Source organism: Scyliorhinus canicula, chromosome 6 (assembly GCF_902713615.1).
Source record: "Scyliorhinus canicula chromosome 6, sScyCan1.1, whole genome shotgun sequence".
Taxonomy (NCBI): domain Eukaryota; kingdom Metazoa; phylum Chordata; class Chondrichthyes; order Carcharhiniformes; family Scyliorhinidae; genus Scyliorhinus; species Scyliorhinus canicula.
The window spans coordinates 185,510,707-185,526,594 of NC_052151.1; the positions used below are offsets into that span (position 1 = coordinate 185,510,707).

The 15,888-nt window shown below is 43.4% G+C and overlaps 1 protein-coding gene across 8 annotated transcripts in view; it reads right to left on the reverse strand.

Annotated features, from left to right (window-relative positions):
- The window catches only part of dst (dystonin), a 665,214-nt gene that overhangs the window by 278,084 nt on the left and 371,242 nt on the right, over positions 1-15,888 (reverse strand). For all 8 annotated transcript variants that reach the window (XM_038800631.1, XM_038800637.1, XM_038800634.1 and 5 more), the window contains 2 exons: positions 13,864-13,952; positions 11,905-12,040 (listed from right to left, as the gene is read on the reverse strand). In XM_038800631.1, the coding sequence (XP_038656559.1) occupies positions 11,905-12,040; positions 13,864-13,952 (225 nt within the window). The remainder of the gene's footprint in view (positions 1-11,904; positions 12,041-13,863; positions 13,953-15,888) is intronic.

Here is a 15,888-nt window from a genome sequence, read left to right on the forward strand (position 1 = left end):
GGCAAGACATCTACTTCACAGGCTCTCTATGTATCTTCCCACAACTGAACCGAAGTCGCACCATGACCTTACATTACAGGAGGTGGCCAATCATCCCACCATCCTTGTGCCAGCTCATTGAAAATGGCTATCCCGCTAGTCCCACTCCGCTGCTCTCTCACCACAGCCCAGCAAATGTTTCCCCTTCAGATATGCCCAACTCCCTTTTGAAATTTATGGGCCGGAATTCTTCTGCCGTTTCGATTCACTTTTCCCGCCGGCAGTGCAACCCCGCCATGGGTTTCCAGGAGGCGTGGAGTGGCTTCAATGGGGAATCCGGTGGATTCTATACTTCCAAGCGGTGGAAGTGTAGAATCCCGCTGCCAGCGAATGGCACGCCGCTGAGAAACACGCGGCGGAGGATCCAGAGGTTCCCGCCCATGGATGGAATCTGCTTTCACTACCTTTTCAGGCAATTCCAGATCATAATAACACATGGTATAAAAATTCTCACCATTACTCCCTTGGTTCTTTTGACACTTACCTGAACTCGATGGTCGCTGGTTAGCAAGCTACCTGCCAATGGAAAGTTTCTCCCCTATCAAAACCCTTCATATTTTCGGAACACATCTATTATAGGGGCTGGTTTAGCTCACCAGGCTAAATCGCTGGCTTTTAAAGCAGACCAAGCAGGCCAGCAGCATGGTTCGATTCCCGTACCAGCCTCCCTGGACAGGCGCCAGAATGTGGCGACTAGGGGCTTTTCACAGTAACTTCATTGAAGCCTACTCGTGACAATAAGCGATTTTCATTTCATTATCTCCCCATAGCATTCTCTCCTCTTAAGAGAAAACTCCTTAGATACCCTGTCTCGCCACATGACAGATGAGTCTGGTACCACTCCAGTAAATCTCCTCTGTACCCTGTCCAAGGCAATCCTATATGTCACTGTACTGCCATAGGTGCAAACTTAAAAGGATTACCATTCTTCGCAATTGTGGTTCTTAATTTAGAGAAACATTAACTGGGCTTTGAGTTCAGTGAGATTGGTCCATATGAAACAATTACTTACATTGTGGTAATCTAGTTGTTCTTGAAGGAGTTCCAGGTTGCTGTCAACAGGCTGCAGATTCTCCAGCTGAGTTTTCTTTGTTTGAACCAGTGTCAAGTGTGCTTGCAGTTTCTCTATGTGTTGCAAACATTGCTGCGTACTGTTACAGGGCTGCAATGAAAGTCCAACTAACATTAACGGGGCACTTCCAGGATAAATATTAAACTGGGCAATCTTAGCCGCGGATTTTAATGCCACAATCATGTCTTGATGTCATAAATAATACGTGTTACAACATACACCAAAATGAAGCCCATGAAAACTGGTCTCTGACAATTTCCATTATTTGTCCCAAGCCCAAATGGTACATTAGGATTGAAATAATTCAATAAATTCTGGATGGGTGGCACGGTGGCACAGTGGTTAGCAGTGCTGCCTACGGCACTGAGGACCCGGGTTTCGAATCCCGGCCCTGGGTCACTGTCTGTGAGGAGTTTGCACATTCTCCCCGTGTCTGCGTGGGTTTCACCCCCACAACCCAAAGATGTGCAGGTTAGGTGGATTGGCCACGTTAAATTGCCCCTTAATTGGAAAAAATGAATTGGATATTCTAAATTTTAAAAAAAAATTCTGGAAAAGACAAATACAGAGTTGAATTCAAATAGGTTCAATGCTCAGGAGCAGCAAGTTGGCACAGTGGTTAGCACTGCTGCCCATGGCGCTGAGGATCTGGGTTTGATCCCGTCCCACCGTTTGTGTAGAGTTTGCACATTGTCTACGTGTCTGCGTGGGTTTCACCCCTACAACCCAAAGATGTGCAGGTTAGGTGGATTGGCCATGCTAAATTGCCCCTTAATTGGAAAAATATAATTGGATACTCTAAATTTAAAAAAAATAAACTTTAATACCCAAATGGTCTACATTCAAAGTACATGATTTAGTATCATTTAATTTATATATTTTTAAATTTAGAGTACCCAAATAATTTTTTCCAATCAAGGGACAATTTAGCGTGGCCAATCCACCTACCCTGCACATCTTTGGGTTCAGGGGGCGAAACCCACGCAACACGGGGAGAATGTGCAAACTCCACACGGACAGTGACCCAGGGCCTGGATCAAACCTGGGACCTCGGCACCGTGAGGCAGCAGAGCCTCTGCGCCACCGTCCTGCCCGGAGTTCCTTTTAATTGACCATTCAACCCCAGAGGGAATTTTTTTTTTGCGTTTATGAAGTGCCTTTCACGCCCCTCGACATCCCTAAGCACTTTACAGCCAATGAATTATATTTTCCTTTGAAGTGTAGTCACTGCTATCATGTAGGGAGCGTGGCAGCCAATTTATGCAAGGCCAGCTCCCACAGACATTAATGTGATAATGACCAAATAATCCCTTTCAGTGATAGTTGAGGGATAAATATTGATTGGCCGAGACACCGGGGAGAACTCCCTGAGCTCAAAATTTGATTATAACTCTCCCCTCCAGGGGGGCACGGTGGCTCAGTGGTTAGCATTGCTACCTCAAGGCGCTGAGGACCGAGGTTCGATCCCGGCCCCGCGTCACTGTCCGCATGGAGTTTGCACATTCTCCCCGTGTTTGGGTGGGTCTCACCCCCACAACAGGGTAGGTGAATTAGGCACGCTAAATTACCTCTAAATTGGGAACAAAATTGGGTTCGCCAAATTTATTTTAAAAAATAATAATTTTCCCCTCCTCTGCTTCATTTTGGAAAACAAATTGGTTGGTAAACACTGTTTGCCCAACCTAAAGGAGGTTTTTTTTAAAAGCCCTTGATGGCAGACATCTTCAAATAAGGGCCAGGATTTGGAATGATGCACTATAGCATGATGGACCTTACAAAGACCTTCTTAAACCATAAAAGCAACAAAGAACTGATTCAATATTACTGCTCAACAAATTGACTACAGCACAGCAGAAAAGTGAATCAGTTAAAATAATCTATTAATAGCATTGAGACTTTCCAAGAATAATTTCTTGATGTACCATTTGTCAATGTACTCTGTCGATTATTCTTTTGTCGACTATGTATGTATTGTGTACGGTCCCTTGGCCGCAGAAAAATACTTTTCACTGTACTTCAGTACATGTGACAATAAATATCAATCAATCAATAATATTACCGAATTGTTTTCAACTCTGCTGCATGAGAAGTGAGAGTGTTAATAAAGATGTGGACAACATTCTGATTCAGCTAATTCTTGGTTTTATTCTTTTCTAATTGAATTAAATGAAGCACATATCAAGGATTACTAACCTGTCCGTCTCCTTCAAGAGTCTCACGGCCCTCATGTTGCTCAGTTTTAATGGTGGCCTTCTTCCCAGTGCTTTCCAATGGTTTCATTTCATCAGATGCATCGTGAGACTGCATCAATAAGTCATCATTTTTGTCTTCATTTAGATTTAGTCCACTTGCTACAATTTCAATCACTTTCTTCATCTCATCTTTATTGTTGTTAATCCACATACTGTTGGGTGTATCTTCAGAAATGGATTGCTCCTGAATGTCATCTGTTGCAAATGAATCTTCACCTGTTCCCTGATTGGTACATTGTCCATTTGTTTGCATTTCTCTTTCATTCACCTTATTTGCTTCCCCAACATTATTTGTTACATTCCCCTTGGGAAATTCCTCTTTGTCGCTGGGAGGAGGATGCAACACCAAACGCTCACTTTTATCCTCAGTTATATTTTGGCCATCTAGTATCTCTGTCTTTCCCTTCTCATTGTCACCTTCGTTGTCCTTAACCCTGAACTCATTCAATGCGAGTTCATAAGGGTTTCCCTGAATATTGCTCAGAAGATCGATTTGATCAAGAGAATCAGATTGTGCTTCCTCATTTTCATTCTCACTTACACATTGTCCAGCTCGCCTGACTTGCAACATTTCCTTCAATTCACCAACACTCTCATTGTTGCCAATCCAAATGTTATCTGGTGGATCCTCCAAGGCGCCTTTTTCCTGAATATCCTCCAGCGGCTCCATTTCATCAAAAACATCAGCAGATTGCATTACTGAATCTGGACTATCTTGTTTTATTTTGGGCATTCCATTCACGGTATCACCACTTTCATCAGTGTTAAACCAGTCATCCTTTGATGGACTGTCACATCTAGCCACCTTATCAGTGCCTTCGCGTGACTCCCGCTCTGCATGGCTGGAACCACAATGATTCGCTGGATTCCCATTCTCAGAGCCAGCTGCACTTTCTCCATTTGCTTTCATCTGAATTATCTGGCACATGTTACCCTCCTCGATTGCTTGCTGTGATACATCTTGAGGAGTTTCTGCAGTGCTGAGCTGCAACGCAATTCTTTCACAAAGCATTTCTTTCGCTTGCCTGTTTAAGAACCCTCCCTCCATCGAACCAGGTACTTTGTTTTTTATGTAACGGAAAAGCTCATCAGTCAGGCTGCTGACCAGTTCCTGACTTCTCAAACTGCCGGGATCTTGCTCCCCAGATATAGCACAAAGCATTTCCTGCACCTGTACGCTCATCATTTCTGGCTTCAAAGCAGCAAGCAAGGCTGCCATTTTCAGGGACTCATCGTCCTTCAAGCCACCAAATAATTCACTAAACTCTGCATTAAGAAATTCTTGTTTCAGGCAATCAAGGACAAGCCCTGACTTTTTAACATCAGCTGGAGCATCACCACATGTCACCACATCCTGAACAGCAGGCACTGCAGAACCACCTCCTACCTCTGAATTACATTCCATTAAACTGAAGAGATCTGCTTCCTGATTGTCACCAGTTTCAACATTTACTCCAATTAGTCTTTGAACATTTGCATTTTCCAAAGACTCATGCTCATCAATTGCGAAACCAAGCACATTCTCTAAAGGGAGAAGACGCTCCTCTTCTGAAACCAAGTTGGCTTTTTTCTCAAGTTCAAATGAATCCCATGTTTTTCCCAACGGCTTCTCAAGCTTCTGACCTCCTTCAACATCCTGGTCTTGCATTTCTTCATCGATTCCTTCTTGACACAAGAAATCTTCAGATTCTCCAAATGAATTTTGATCGCCATGACCTGACGTCTCTCCCTCATTTCCTCTTGCGCCGGAAACAATGGACATTTCTTTCACCCTATGAGCAAATTCTGCCTTTCCTTCCAAATCTGGAAGGTCATTTAATGGCTTGACAGCTTCTTTCTCTTGTCTGTTTCTATTCATCACTGTATCCTCGTTTAGGTTTTCCTTATCTTCTTTTGGTCTGATCTTGAAAGCATCGCTGAGTTTCATGCACACAGCTTTCAGCACATTCCCCACAGCCATAGCCATATTTACATTTTGTTCAAATTCTTCTGCACAGTCGCCTAACCCAGAATTTTGTATCCCTTGATTCCCCTCTTTGAAAATTCCAGTTAATGGTGTTTTATCAAGTAGGCCGAGCTTCATATTAGGGTCTCCTCCCTCAACGTCACCTTCTAAATTATATTCGCCATTGGTGCCCTTGAGACCTTGGACGTTGGTGCTACTCGGAGGACTGTTCAACTCCAACTCTTCAATATTTGCCCCTCCTATATATGTTTCCACAGTCAGTTTTCCAACTTCATTCAGCTCCCCGTCTTCATTTGATGAAACATTTTCTTTGCCAGCCAATTCGGACGCTTCACACTCCAGCTCACTATCTGATGTACATTCTCGAATGTATGAGAAAAAATCACCCTGCGGTGAATCTTCAACATAAGATGATTTGGATGAAAGGCGGTCCAGTTTTACCAGGCAAATCTTCCTCGGATATGTGAGTTGCAAAAGCCGACTGGGCAGTGGCGATCAAACTATCTTGGTTACGTCCTGGAACGAGGAAATTGGAAGCTGAAGAGTTGATATGATTATCATCACTTCTTGTTATGAAATCTTGAACAGTTCTTTTATCTTCTTTGGCACATATCAAGGTTCGATCATTTAACTCCTTTCTGTGAGTGCTACAAGCATTAGACAGATCTATGTCTACCACATTTAATTTTGACATTGTTTCGACATTTTTCACATTCAAAAATTCTTGAAGAGGTTTAACTGCCATGTATCTTCGCCCAGTGTCTAAATCTATTTTACTTATCCTAGCTAAATCAGAGTAAGAAACAATGGTCAACTGGCGCTCATCAACATTGTCCTCACTTTCATAAAGGTTAATTTCTTTTTGCAAACTGTCATCCAATAATTTTCCACCCACAGATTCTATTTGCACTGCCGATTTTCCATTTTCGAATTCAGTGGCAAGTTCATTTGATTTCTGGTTCCTTTCAATTTCCACTGCAAACGTTGAACTCGGTGCGATTTCCTGAGAACATGAATTCTTCCCGGCACTTGAAGCATGGATATTTTGGCACGCTGATTCCAATTCAAACAGGTCATCTGCTAGGTCTTCATTAATTAAACTATGCCTCAAAGCATTAGACACAGAGAGGCGAAGCCCTGATTTATGCTGAATGATACCACCAGCTTCAACTTGCTTACCAAGAATACTTAGCAAGGCATCTCTTTCCACAAGGCCTCGGTTGACTGCTTCCGTCACAGACAGAGGTTGTTTTGTCTGTGGATCCAAGATGCCATACATTTCAAGCTGGTAGCTTAGTGCCCTCAATTTGGTCACCTCATCGACTTGCCCTCCATTTTGTGCCTTTTCTATTTGGATTAATTGTTCGGCAGTTTTTTCATCTACCAGACAAAGCTTTGAGGTCACGGCCACTGATAACCGACCTTGGTGTTTGAGATCTACAATTCCGCCCGAAGCAACTTGGCCTTCCAGCAAACGCAGAGCTGTACAAGTATTCAAAATACCAAGTCTCTGTGCATCATGCACACTATGTAGCTTGTTGGTCTCTGGGTCAATGACACCACAGACAATTCTTTCAGAAAGCAATACCTTTGTCAGGAGGTCGTCATTTATCATCTGTTCGGCAACATCAGCCACTTCTATTATTTCTCCTGTTCCAGAGTTATAGAATCCTCCGATCAGTCCAAGCTTATCTAATACTTTGATAGCAACATGACTTTGTAGGAGTCCCTTCGCCACTGCTTCACTGAGAGTTAGAATTTCGCCACTCTCTTCAATAAGGATTCCACCATCTTGAAACTGCGAAGCTAAAATATCCACAAACATCTCCTCATCCAAAAGCCCACGTGCCAAGGCAGCTTCAAGTCTGTACCTTTTACCAGTAACTGGGTCAAATATTCCGCCCGCTTCAACTTCTGATTTGCGCTGCTTTATCAAAGCTGATCGGGCCCATTCCCCACTCCCAGCTACCTCAAAACAAGTAGATTTCCCATCATTTTCTTCATCCTCCTCTTCCAAGACATACAGATTTCTCCCATTAACTCTTTGGATGCCTTCAGCATTCTTCAATGTCACTGCACAGTCACTTGGCTCCTCTTGCAATGTGCATCTTACATCGAGATAGCGGTTTATCATCATTGTATCTGGCATTGTTAGATTACCCCCTGATATATCCTGTTCAAATGCTCCATAGCTCTGAACTGCTTCGTGCATAAGCTCAATATTGACTTGCTTTCCCTTTTCTTCCTGACCTTTCATTATTCCAAAGTCTTGGTGATACATCTGATGGCTATCTGGCTCATTGTAACTTGGCTTAAAGTCTTCATCATCTAGGAAATTCACTTCACCACCTGCCATTTGTATGGAAGGTTCGAACACACCTGTGATATCTTCAATTCCAGAACAACTAAGCATTAGAGTTTCTCTTACTCCTGGAATGTCTCCAACAAACCACCCCATTTCCTGGTTCTCTGCAAAATCCTCCAATCCTTCCACACTAGTAATTACTTTGTTCCTCCCAGATTCAAAGTTGTCACCTAGTGCTGAAATAGTATCTGTATATTGAATGCTGCCCCCTTCAACTATACCAGTGAGTCCACTCAATCCATTTCCAAACGCAACTTCATTGTAATCTTCATTGGAACACGGTTTATCATTTTTTGATGAACTACTTTTAGCAACAGGTTCTCCAGCAATCTCCATTTTATCTTCTAAGTCCGCTATGTCATCCAGTGTTTCAATGACCCTTATTACTTTATGCTTTCCATCATCATGGCCCCCAGAATCATCTGTACAGTGTTCACTTTCGCTTCCAGTTTCTAAAGGGCTCAAATGCAGGATTTCATTGGTTGCTGTGAGCTGCTCTTCCACTGATGGACCAATTACATCCCACATTTCCTCCGTGCTGCCTTGAATAATTTGGGAATCTAGATTTGTTTCTGTGAATTTATGAAAGCTGACCTGGTTTTCAAGATTGGTATCTGCTCGTGTATCTTCATCAGCAACAGGTGTATGCTTGCCACCTTTAAGAGACTTTTTGCCACCTTCCACCTTCATTGCTTCATCTATCTTAACTTCTTCACTTAACCTCTCTGCATCAGGAGCACCAACGAAATACACCATTTCATCGGTGAATGCAATATCTTCCAAAGTTTCAACTGTCCTTAAGTTATTTTCTCCACCTGTGAGGTCTTCCCTTGTTGCTGCAACAGTTTCTAATGCATGTGAAATAAATTCATCCATCCCAGTCGTAAGTTGTTCTCCCAAAGGAGAAGATTGCACAGTGTAATCTGAAATCTTGTCTACTGATGGCCCAGCAATACGTTGTCTTCCGCCTACATCATCAGATTCTTCCATTTGTGAAGCTTCCATATACTGCTGAGCATTCCAGTTTTGTGCACTTTCATTGGCATGCTCTGTGCAGATCACGAAAGGCTCATTAGAATCTTCAGTACTGCTGCCCATGTTATCACCACCTTGGAGACCTGGGGGTCCATCGAAACCCAGCATTCTGTTCAGGTCTTCTCCAAAATCCCTTTGGAGGTCCATATCCAATGGAAATGGACTGAGCTTCAGACTTTCAGATGCTGGAAACAATTGCTCCATTGGAAACCTGTACATGGTTTCAGCTGCCGGCTGTTCTGCTGAAGACATGGTGATAGCCGATTTGACCCCGAGGTACGAATCTGCAGTTTGCAAGGCTGTAGTTACCGCTTGTGTATCAGGTTTTGAAATTGCCGCACATTTTCTCAATTGGTTTCCTGAATCACTTTCAACAGAATTAACATTGCCAGTTTGTCTGGTCAATTTATTGCTTTCATTAAGGTCTGGATATACACTCAAATTTCCATCAAAAGATGGTTCTTCAAGAGTATCTGTCAAATTGTCCAATGTTTCAATTGCATGAATTGCTTTGCCCTCATCGAGTTCTTTGGTGTCAGTTACATGACTTCCTGGACTATCAATCGTCTGCGAATAAGAAAACTCTCCAGGTTCACTTGCTGGAAACTGTTGCACGCCGGGCATCCAATATAATGCTTCGCTATTAATAGCCCCACAATGTTCGCCCAGCGCATCGACCGCCTGCTTTTCTCCCCTACCATATGGACCCCACGTTACAGAATTAGTATGGTTTTTAAGGATGTCAACATCTTTTGAAAGTTCTTTGGCCTCCAAGTGGTTTTCAAGCCCACTGCCATCTTCAATATGAAGATATTCTTGCCAATTTTCTGATGGAACACCTGTACCACTTGCCTCCAGCACCATTTTGATCTTTTCATTCAAGTCACTATTGACCAACAGTAGCCTCCTTCCTGTGCCTGCATCCATATAGCTGTGCATCATTAAGTAAGATATGAATTTCTGTTGAACTTCCATCTGTTGCAGAGTTGAATTCTCATTTCTGCCTCTAGTTTCAACATCAGTAGCGTCACTTTTAGCACACATCTGGACCTCAGAATTTGATCCCCAGCTCGAGATATCGGCATGCGAAGACTGCAAGTGTTTGGCACCGGGCATTAAGTCAGGCATTGTTGCTGTGCTTAGAATCTTTGCAGCCCTCTTGTCTATTACACCGAGCTTGCTAGCCTCCTCAGGCGTGAGCACCAATGAGCTTTCAGGGATGTAAAGAGCAGCTATTTTTTGCCTGTTGTTCAGGATTCGATGGGCTAGCTCATTCGTTACCACGCCTTGCTGCAAGGAGGTGTCTATAGAAAATATTTCTCCAGAATCAGGCCAAATGAGACCCATAAATACCCTCTGTGATTCCAGAACCAAAAGTGCACTGCTTGAAGTTATTAAATTGCACTGCACGGCTTCATCCATGGTTAACCTGCTGCCGGTAGCTGGGCTGATTATACCTCCTGTCTGAACTTGATGAGTGAGGAGTCCAGAAGCTGTATCATGATCAATGAGGCCACTTTCCAAAGCTTCATCTACTGTTAGTCGAGATCCAGTTTGAGGATCAATAAGCCCACCTGCAAACAGCTGAGCTCCAAGAAGCCTGATCATGACCTCGCGGTCTATGAGGCCTTCGTGGACTGCCCGAAAAACACTAGCCTGCCTGCCAGATTTCAAGGTGATTGTGCCCCCTTCTTGCTGCTTCACGCGAAGCAGTCTTAGGCCAGTTTCTTTATCCACAGTGACTCTTTGCATTAACTCCATTAATGATACTTTCTCGGCCGTTATTGGATCAATCAGCTCCTTGCACATCTTCTGCCTCTCTAGAAGCTTGAAGTACAGCTGGGCAGTGATGAACTCTCTCTGAAAAGCTTCCTCGAGGCTGAGTTTTTCACCAGTAGCTGGCACTCTTAAGCCCCCGGTGGCAAACTGTGCCTCAAGGACTTTAATGACTGAAATCTCAGAAACTGTGCTGTGATCATTGACATCGGCAGCAGAATGGACATCACTTATTCCACACAAGGTGCTGAAAATAAGTTTGGCAGAATTACTCAAGTCCTCCAGTTGTTTGAAGATCTTTCCATCTATCAACTGATAACTCAAAGCCTCTTCCATACCAAGGCACTGTTTCGTTTCTGGAAGAATAAGACCTGACACAATGACCTGAGCTTCCAGCAAGATCATCCCTGTATCATAATCAATAAGACCATTACGTATTGCGTGGAAGATTGGATAAACCGTCCCAGTTGCCAGGTCAATAGCACCTGCAACGGTCTCATACCCCTGAAAATCAAAAAGAGAAAGAAAAATAATTTCAGAAGGCAATAAGAAGGCAGCAAAATAATGAAACGCAAACAGCAAACAATCAGTACCTCCAAGCTCTTCAGAACCCGTTCATGCAAAATATACTCCGACTGTGCCCACATGATAGAAGAATGGGTACTTACCAGGGAGGTGAATGTTAGCGATGCAACAGCAAAAGTGAAGCCCGGTATTGGTGTCGACAGAAGTAATAATATTTTTTTAATGTCCTGCATGCACATCCTTTAATGCAAAAGTATCATCTATGTGTTTAAAAGGGTTAGTCACAAGAGGAAGCAAAAGAGGGTTATTCTTAAGTCTTCAACACCACTCAACGTGTACTTGTATAGAGCTTAAGCACCATGCTTCTGTTTACAGAGAAAGGGACGAATTATGTATTCAAAATTATGATGACCATGCTATACATGTTTACAGCATACAGCAGCTTCAGTGCTTTCTACAGCTCAGCAAAAGCTATTCCTTGCTCACTCAAAAGCTAAAAACATCCATCTCTCAGAGAATATCACAAATTCAGTTATTTAAAATAAAAGAAACATTGGCTGGAATTCTCCAATCATTGCGATTCACTTCTCTTGCCAGCAGCGCACCCCCGCCCGCAGGTTTCCCGGCGGCTTGGTGTGGCGGGAAGATACAATCCTGCCGCCAGCGAACGGCGTGCCGGTGATGAAGGCACGGCTGAGGAGCCGGAGAATCCAGCTCATTCATTTCTTTTGATTGAAGTTATCTTTGCGAACAAACTTACTGAACAAATTTCATGATTTTTGGATGGTTAATGACAAGGTTACCCCCCACCCCACTGTGCTCTACTGCCGAAATTCAGCTTAAACATTTCCCTGAACCCGGAGTCAGTTTTTACCTTCTCCACTGCCTCTTCAGCAAGCGTGCTCTGCGCTTGCTGGAGGTCATCCGAAGTCTCCTCACACAACTTATCGTAAGCTTCCTGAAGAGACTCGAGCTGTTTCTCCGTTTGCTGTTTATCTTCTTCTGATATTCTATGTTAAAAAATAACAGAGAAATAAAACTGAGTTTTCTATCAACATTAACAGATCCAGTTTAAAATAAACTCAGATATAAATCACCACAAAACCTCATAAATGATGAACTTGCCATTTGGACGATTTGGGACAAAAAGTAAATCAGTTCAATTCGAACTCCTTCCGCCTTTGCTCGTGAAGGTAGGTGACAATTAATGAGGAAAATATTACTTGCTAGATTTAAAGGAAACTATTCCTTTTACAAGCAATGCACTTGCCCTGAAGTGAAGAAGCAGATAGCTGTGCCATGGTGACTACAGATTAATGATTCAGGACTTAAGGCAAGAGAAGCTTCAGTGATCATGAACGGGATTCTCTAGTCCGCCAGCAACTTTTGCCGGTGCGGAGCGCCCCTGCTGGCAGCGGAATTCTCTGGTCCCACTGCCGGCCAATGGGGGTTTCCCATTGTGGGCACCCCACGCCGTTGAGAAACCCGGGGGTGTGGGTGCGCTGCCAGCAGACCGGAGGATCCTGCTGACGGAGAATTCCGCAGCATGTGTCTCGGAGAATCTAATTCAGCACTAACCTCGCTCTACATCGTCTATTACCACCAGCCAGGAATCCTAGAAACAAGCTGGAGGAATTCATCGAGTCAGAAAGCACATGAGGCCCTTCATTCCACTGAGTCTGCACCGACAACACTACACTAAATTTACACTAATCCCACTTTCCAGCACTTGGTAGCCTTAAATATTATAATAACTCAAGCGATCGCCGTTCTTTTTAAAGGTTGTATGGTTTCCTGCCCCCACTACCCTCCCAGGCAACGCATTCCAGATTTCCACTACCCTATGGGTGAAAATCCTTTCCTCAAATCCCCTCTAAATCTCCTGCCCCTCGCCTTAAAATTATGCCCCCTTGTTACTGACCAACTAAGGGGAGCAGAGGCTTCTGATCCTCCCTGTCCATACCCCTCATAATCTTGTACACCTCAATCCGGTCCCCCCTCAGCCTTCTCTCTCTAAAGAAAACAACCCAAGCCCATCCAGCATCTCTTCATGGCTCAAACACTCCATCCCAGATATGAATACAGAATGATCTCATTAATAAGGAGGCCGTGCCCAAATGGGCGGTGAATAAAAAGGCACAGAAAGGACAAAGATGCTGCACCTGCTCTAGTTGGCAGATACATAAAACTAACAAGGAAACCCAATATTGCCGTGATTCTTGCAGAGACCAACTCGGCAACAGTGTAATCAGTATTTTGGGAAAGCAACTGAATGACAGTCAAGCATAAAGACATCACTATCAGACAAGACTGGCAATAGTGGTAACAACTCTGTCTTACAACACTGAGCGTAATAAATGAATATAAGTTGGAAGTTTATTTCTGTTGCATTAATGACAAAAGTGTTCAAAATGCTACACCAGAAGCATGGAGATGGAGCTGGATCAACAATCGGACAAGGCCAGGATCAATAGAGGGAGCACATTCAGCTGAGGTTGTTGAGTTGGATGGTTAACTCCTCAGCCTATATTGCAACCGTGACAATATTTTAAAGTCAAAGTGCTCTACTGTCTGTAATACACTCTGGGACAGTTTAGAAAAGTGCTTTATAAATGCAAGTTTTCAATTTCATTCAGAGAAACCTTTGAATAAAAGTTAAACAGTAACTTTTAGGTAAGTGAGAAGGATTGTAAACTATCTGACAATTTTTTGAAAAGGCACCACAAATTATTAAACTCCCACCACATATGGAGGGCATATAATTTAAAAACCCACACACATCTGGTTGAAAGGGTTATTCTAGAATGTAACCAGAGGGAAAGAAGAAACTAACTTGTCACTGTGTTTAGCCAAGAACATCTGTGTCACATGGACAGCTTCATCAATCTGGTCCTTCTTGCTCGACAGTTCCACATGAAGTACCTGGAACAAGTCAGAGATAGCGTGAACACAATTAACTCATGCAAAGTTTCTGTTTTATCCTCAGATTTTCTAACATTCACGCAGTTTCCTCAAAGGCATTTAGCGAAAGGCACGCAGACCATTCTAGGATGACGTTAGGAAGCACTGCTGGTTTAGCACAGTGGGCTTAAAAGCTGGCTTGTAAAGCAGAACAAGGCCAGCAGCGTGGGTTCAATTCCTGTACCGGCCTCCCCGAACAGGCGCCGGAATGTGGCGACTAGGGGCTTTTCACAGTAACTTCATTTGAGGGCTACTTGTGACAATAAGTGATTTTCATTCATTTTCTTCACACAAAGGGGCTGTGGAAATCTGGAACTCTTTTTCCCCCAAGAATCCACTGGTTCCGAGGGTGAATTGAACATTTCAAAACTGAGATTAATACCGTTGCCAAATAAAAATCTATCAAAGGTCATGGAGCCAAGGTGAGCAGATGGAGTTAAGATACAGATAGGTTATGATTTTATTGAATGACAGGAAAGGCTTGAGGCTGTACGGCCTCTTGATGTTCCTAGTTAGGGGACAGGAGGAGAAAACTTTCTCCAAAAGTTAAATGGATTTACTTTCTCCAAAGGTTAAATTTTCAGGACTCTGGAGTGGGGGTGTGGGATTTTAACTGGTTGGTGTGACAGCTGAATGGCCTCCTTCTGTGTTGTATGATTCTATCTATAACATCACCAGTCCAAACCTGCAAAATAGTCTGCTCTGAAAAATATTCTCCATTGAACAGTGTGGGATGCAAAATTACCCAACATAATAGCACTTAATGCAAATGATCGCTGCCAACACACACACCCGCACACACAATCAGCAGCAATATAGCTGATTAAAGATTTCCTGAAGAACATATCATGACCAGATTTCAGAAATAAATGTGCTGTGTGAAGTAGGTCGAAGTCTTGGCAGAAACTATTAAGCAAGCATCACCACCAATTAAACAGACATTCATATCCTTTTTCCTTTGGACTGTCAAAAGGAGGATTTAGCATTTGGCTTAAAAAAAGCAAAACACAATTTTAAAAAACCCACTGATTTCTCACACAGCAGCTGCAACCCATTCACAGACTTCTGCCAATGATCCCTTGAGCTGCACAGTAAATAGAGGGGGGGGGGGGGGGGGGGGTGGTGGAACACCATCTGAGGTCCACTTGCTTGGTTTTCCCCTCCCACCTCCACCCACAGGAGGCATTTTCCCAGTTGCTGACGGAACCCAGAAATTGAACTAACCTCCCTTTTACTCTAAAAACTCTGACGGGGGGGGGGGGGGGGGGGGGCAAGGTGGCACAGTGGTAGCACTGCTGCCTCACGACACTGAGGACTCAGGTCCTGAGTCACTGCCCGTGTGGAGTTTGCAAATTCTCCCCGTGTCTGCATGGGTCTCACCCCCACAACCCAAGGATGTGCAGGGCGGGTGGATTGGCCAGACTATTTGGAAAAAAATAATTGGGTACTCTGAATTTATTTTTAAAAATACTCTTAAAAACTCAAGGTTGACATGCAGTTTTTTTTCTGTTAATCCACATAGGTTCATACAACTAAAATGCCAGCAATGGTGAGGTCAAGGCCACTTCAAATAAGTTTCTGATACGAGGGGATGAGACCACAGGATGATGCAACACAGCAGGAGCTGGCCACTTTGTCCATTATTTCCCACTGTCCTACCCTTTATCCACAGCCCTGCAATTGTTATTTATCCAATTCTCTTCAGGAAGTTATATTCAAAAGGTGGGATGTTAAAATAAGAATAAGAATCTTGTTCTCAAGGCCTAGAGTTATTATTTACTTCCCACATTTCAGCTACTTCACCCGTTAGGCACGTTTGAGTGGACACACATGGAGTGACATTGGAGACGACGGCTGAATTTCCTTTGGAACTACCTCCAACTTATTTATTTTGTTG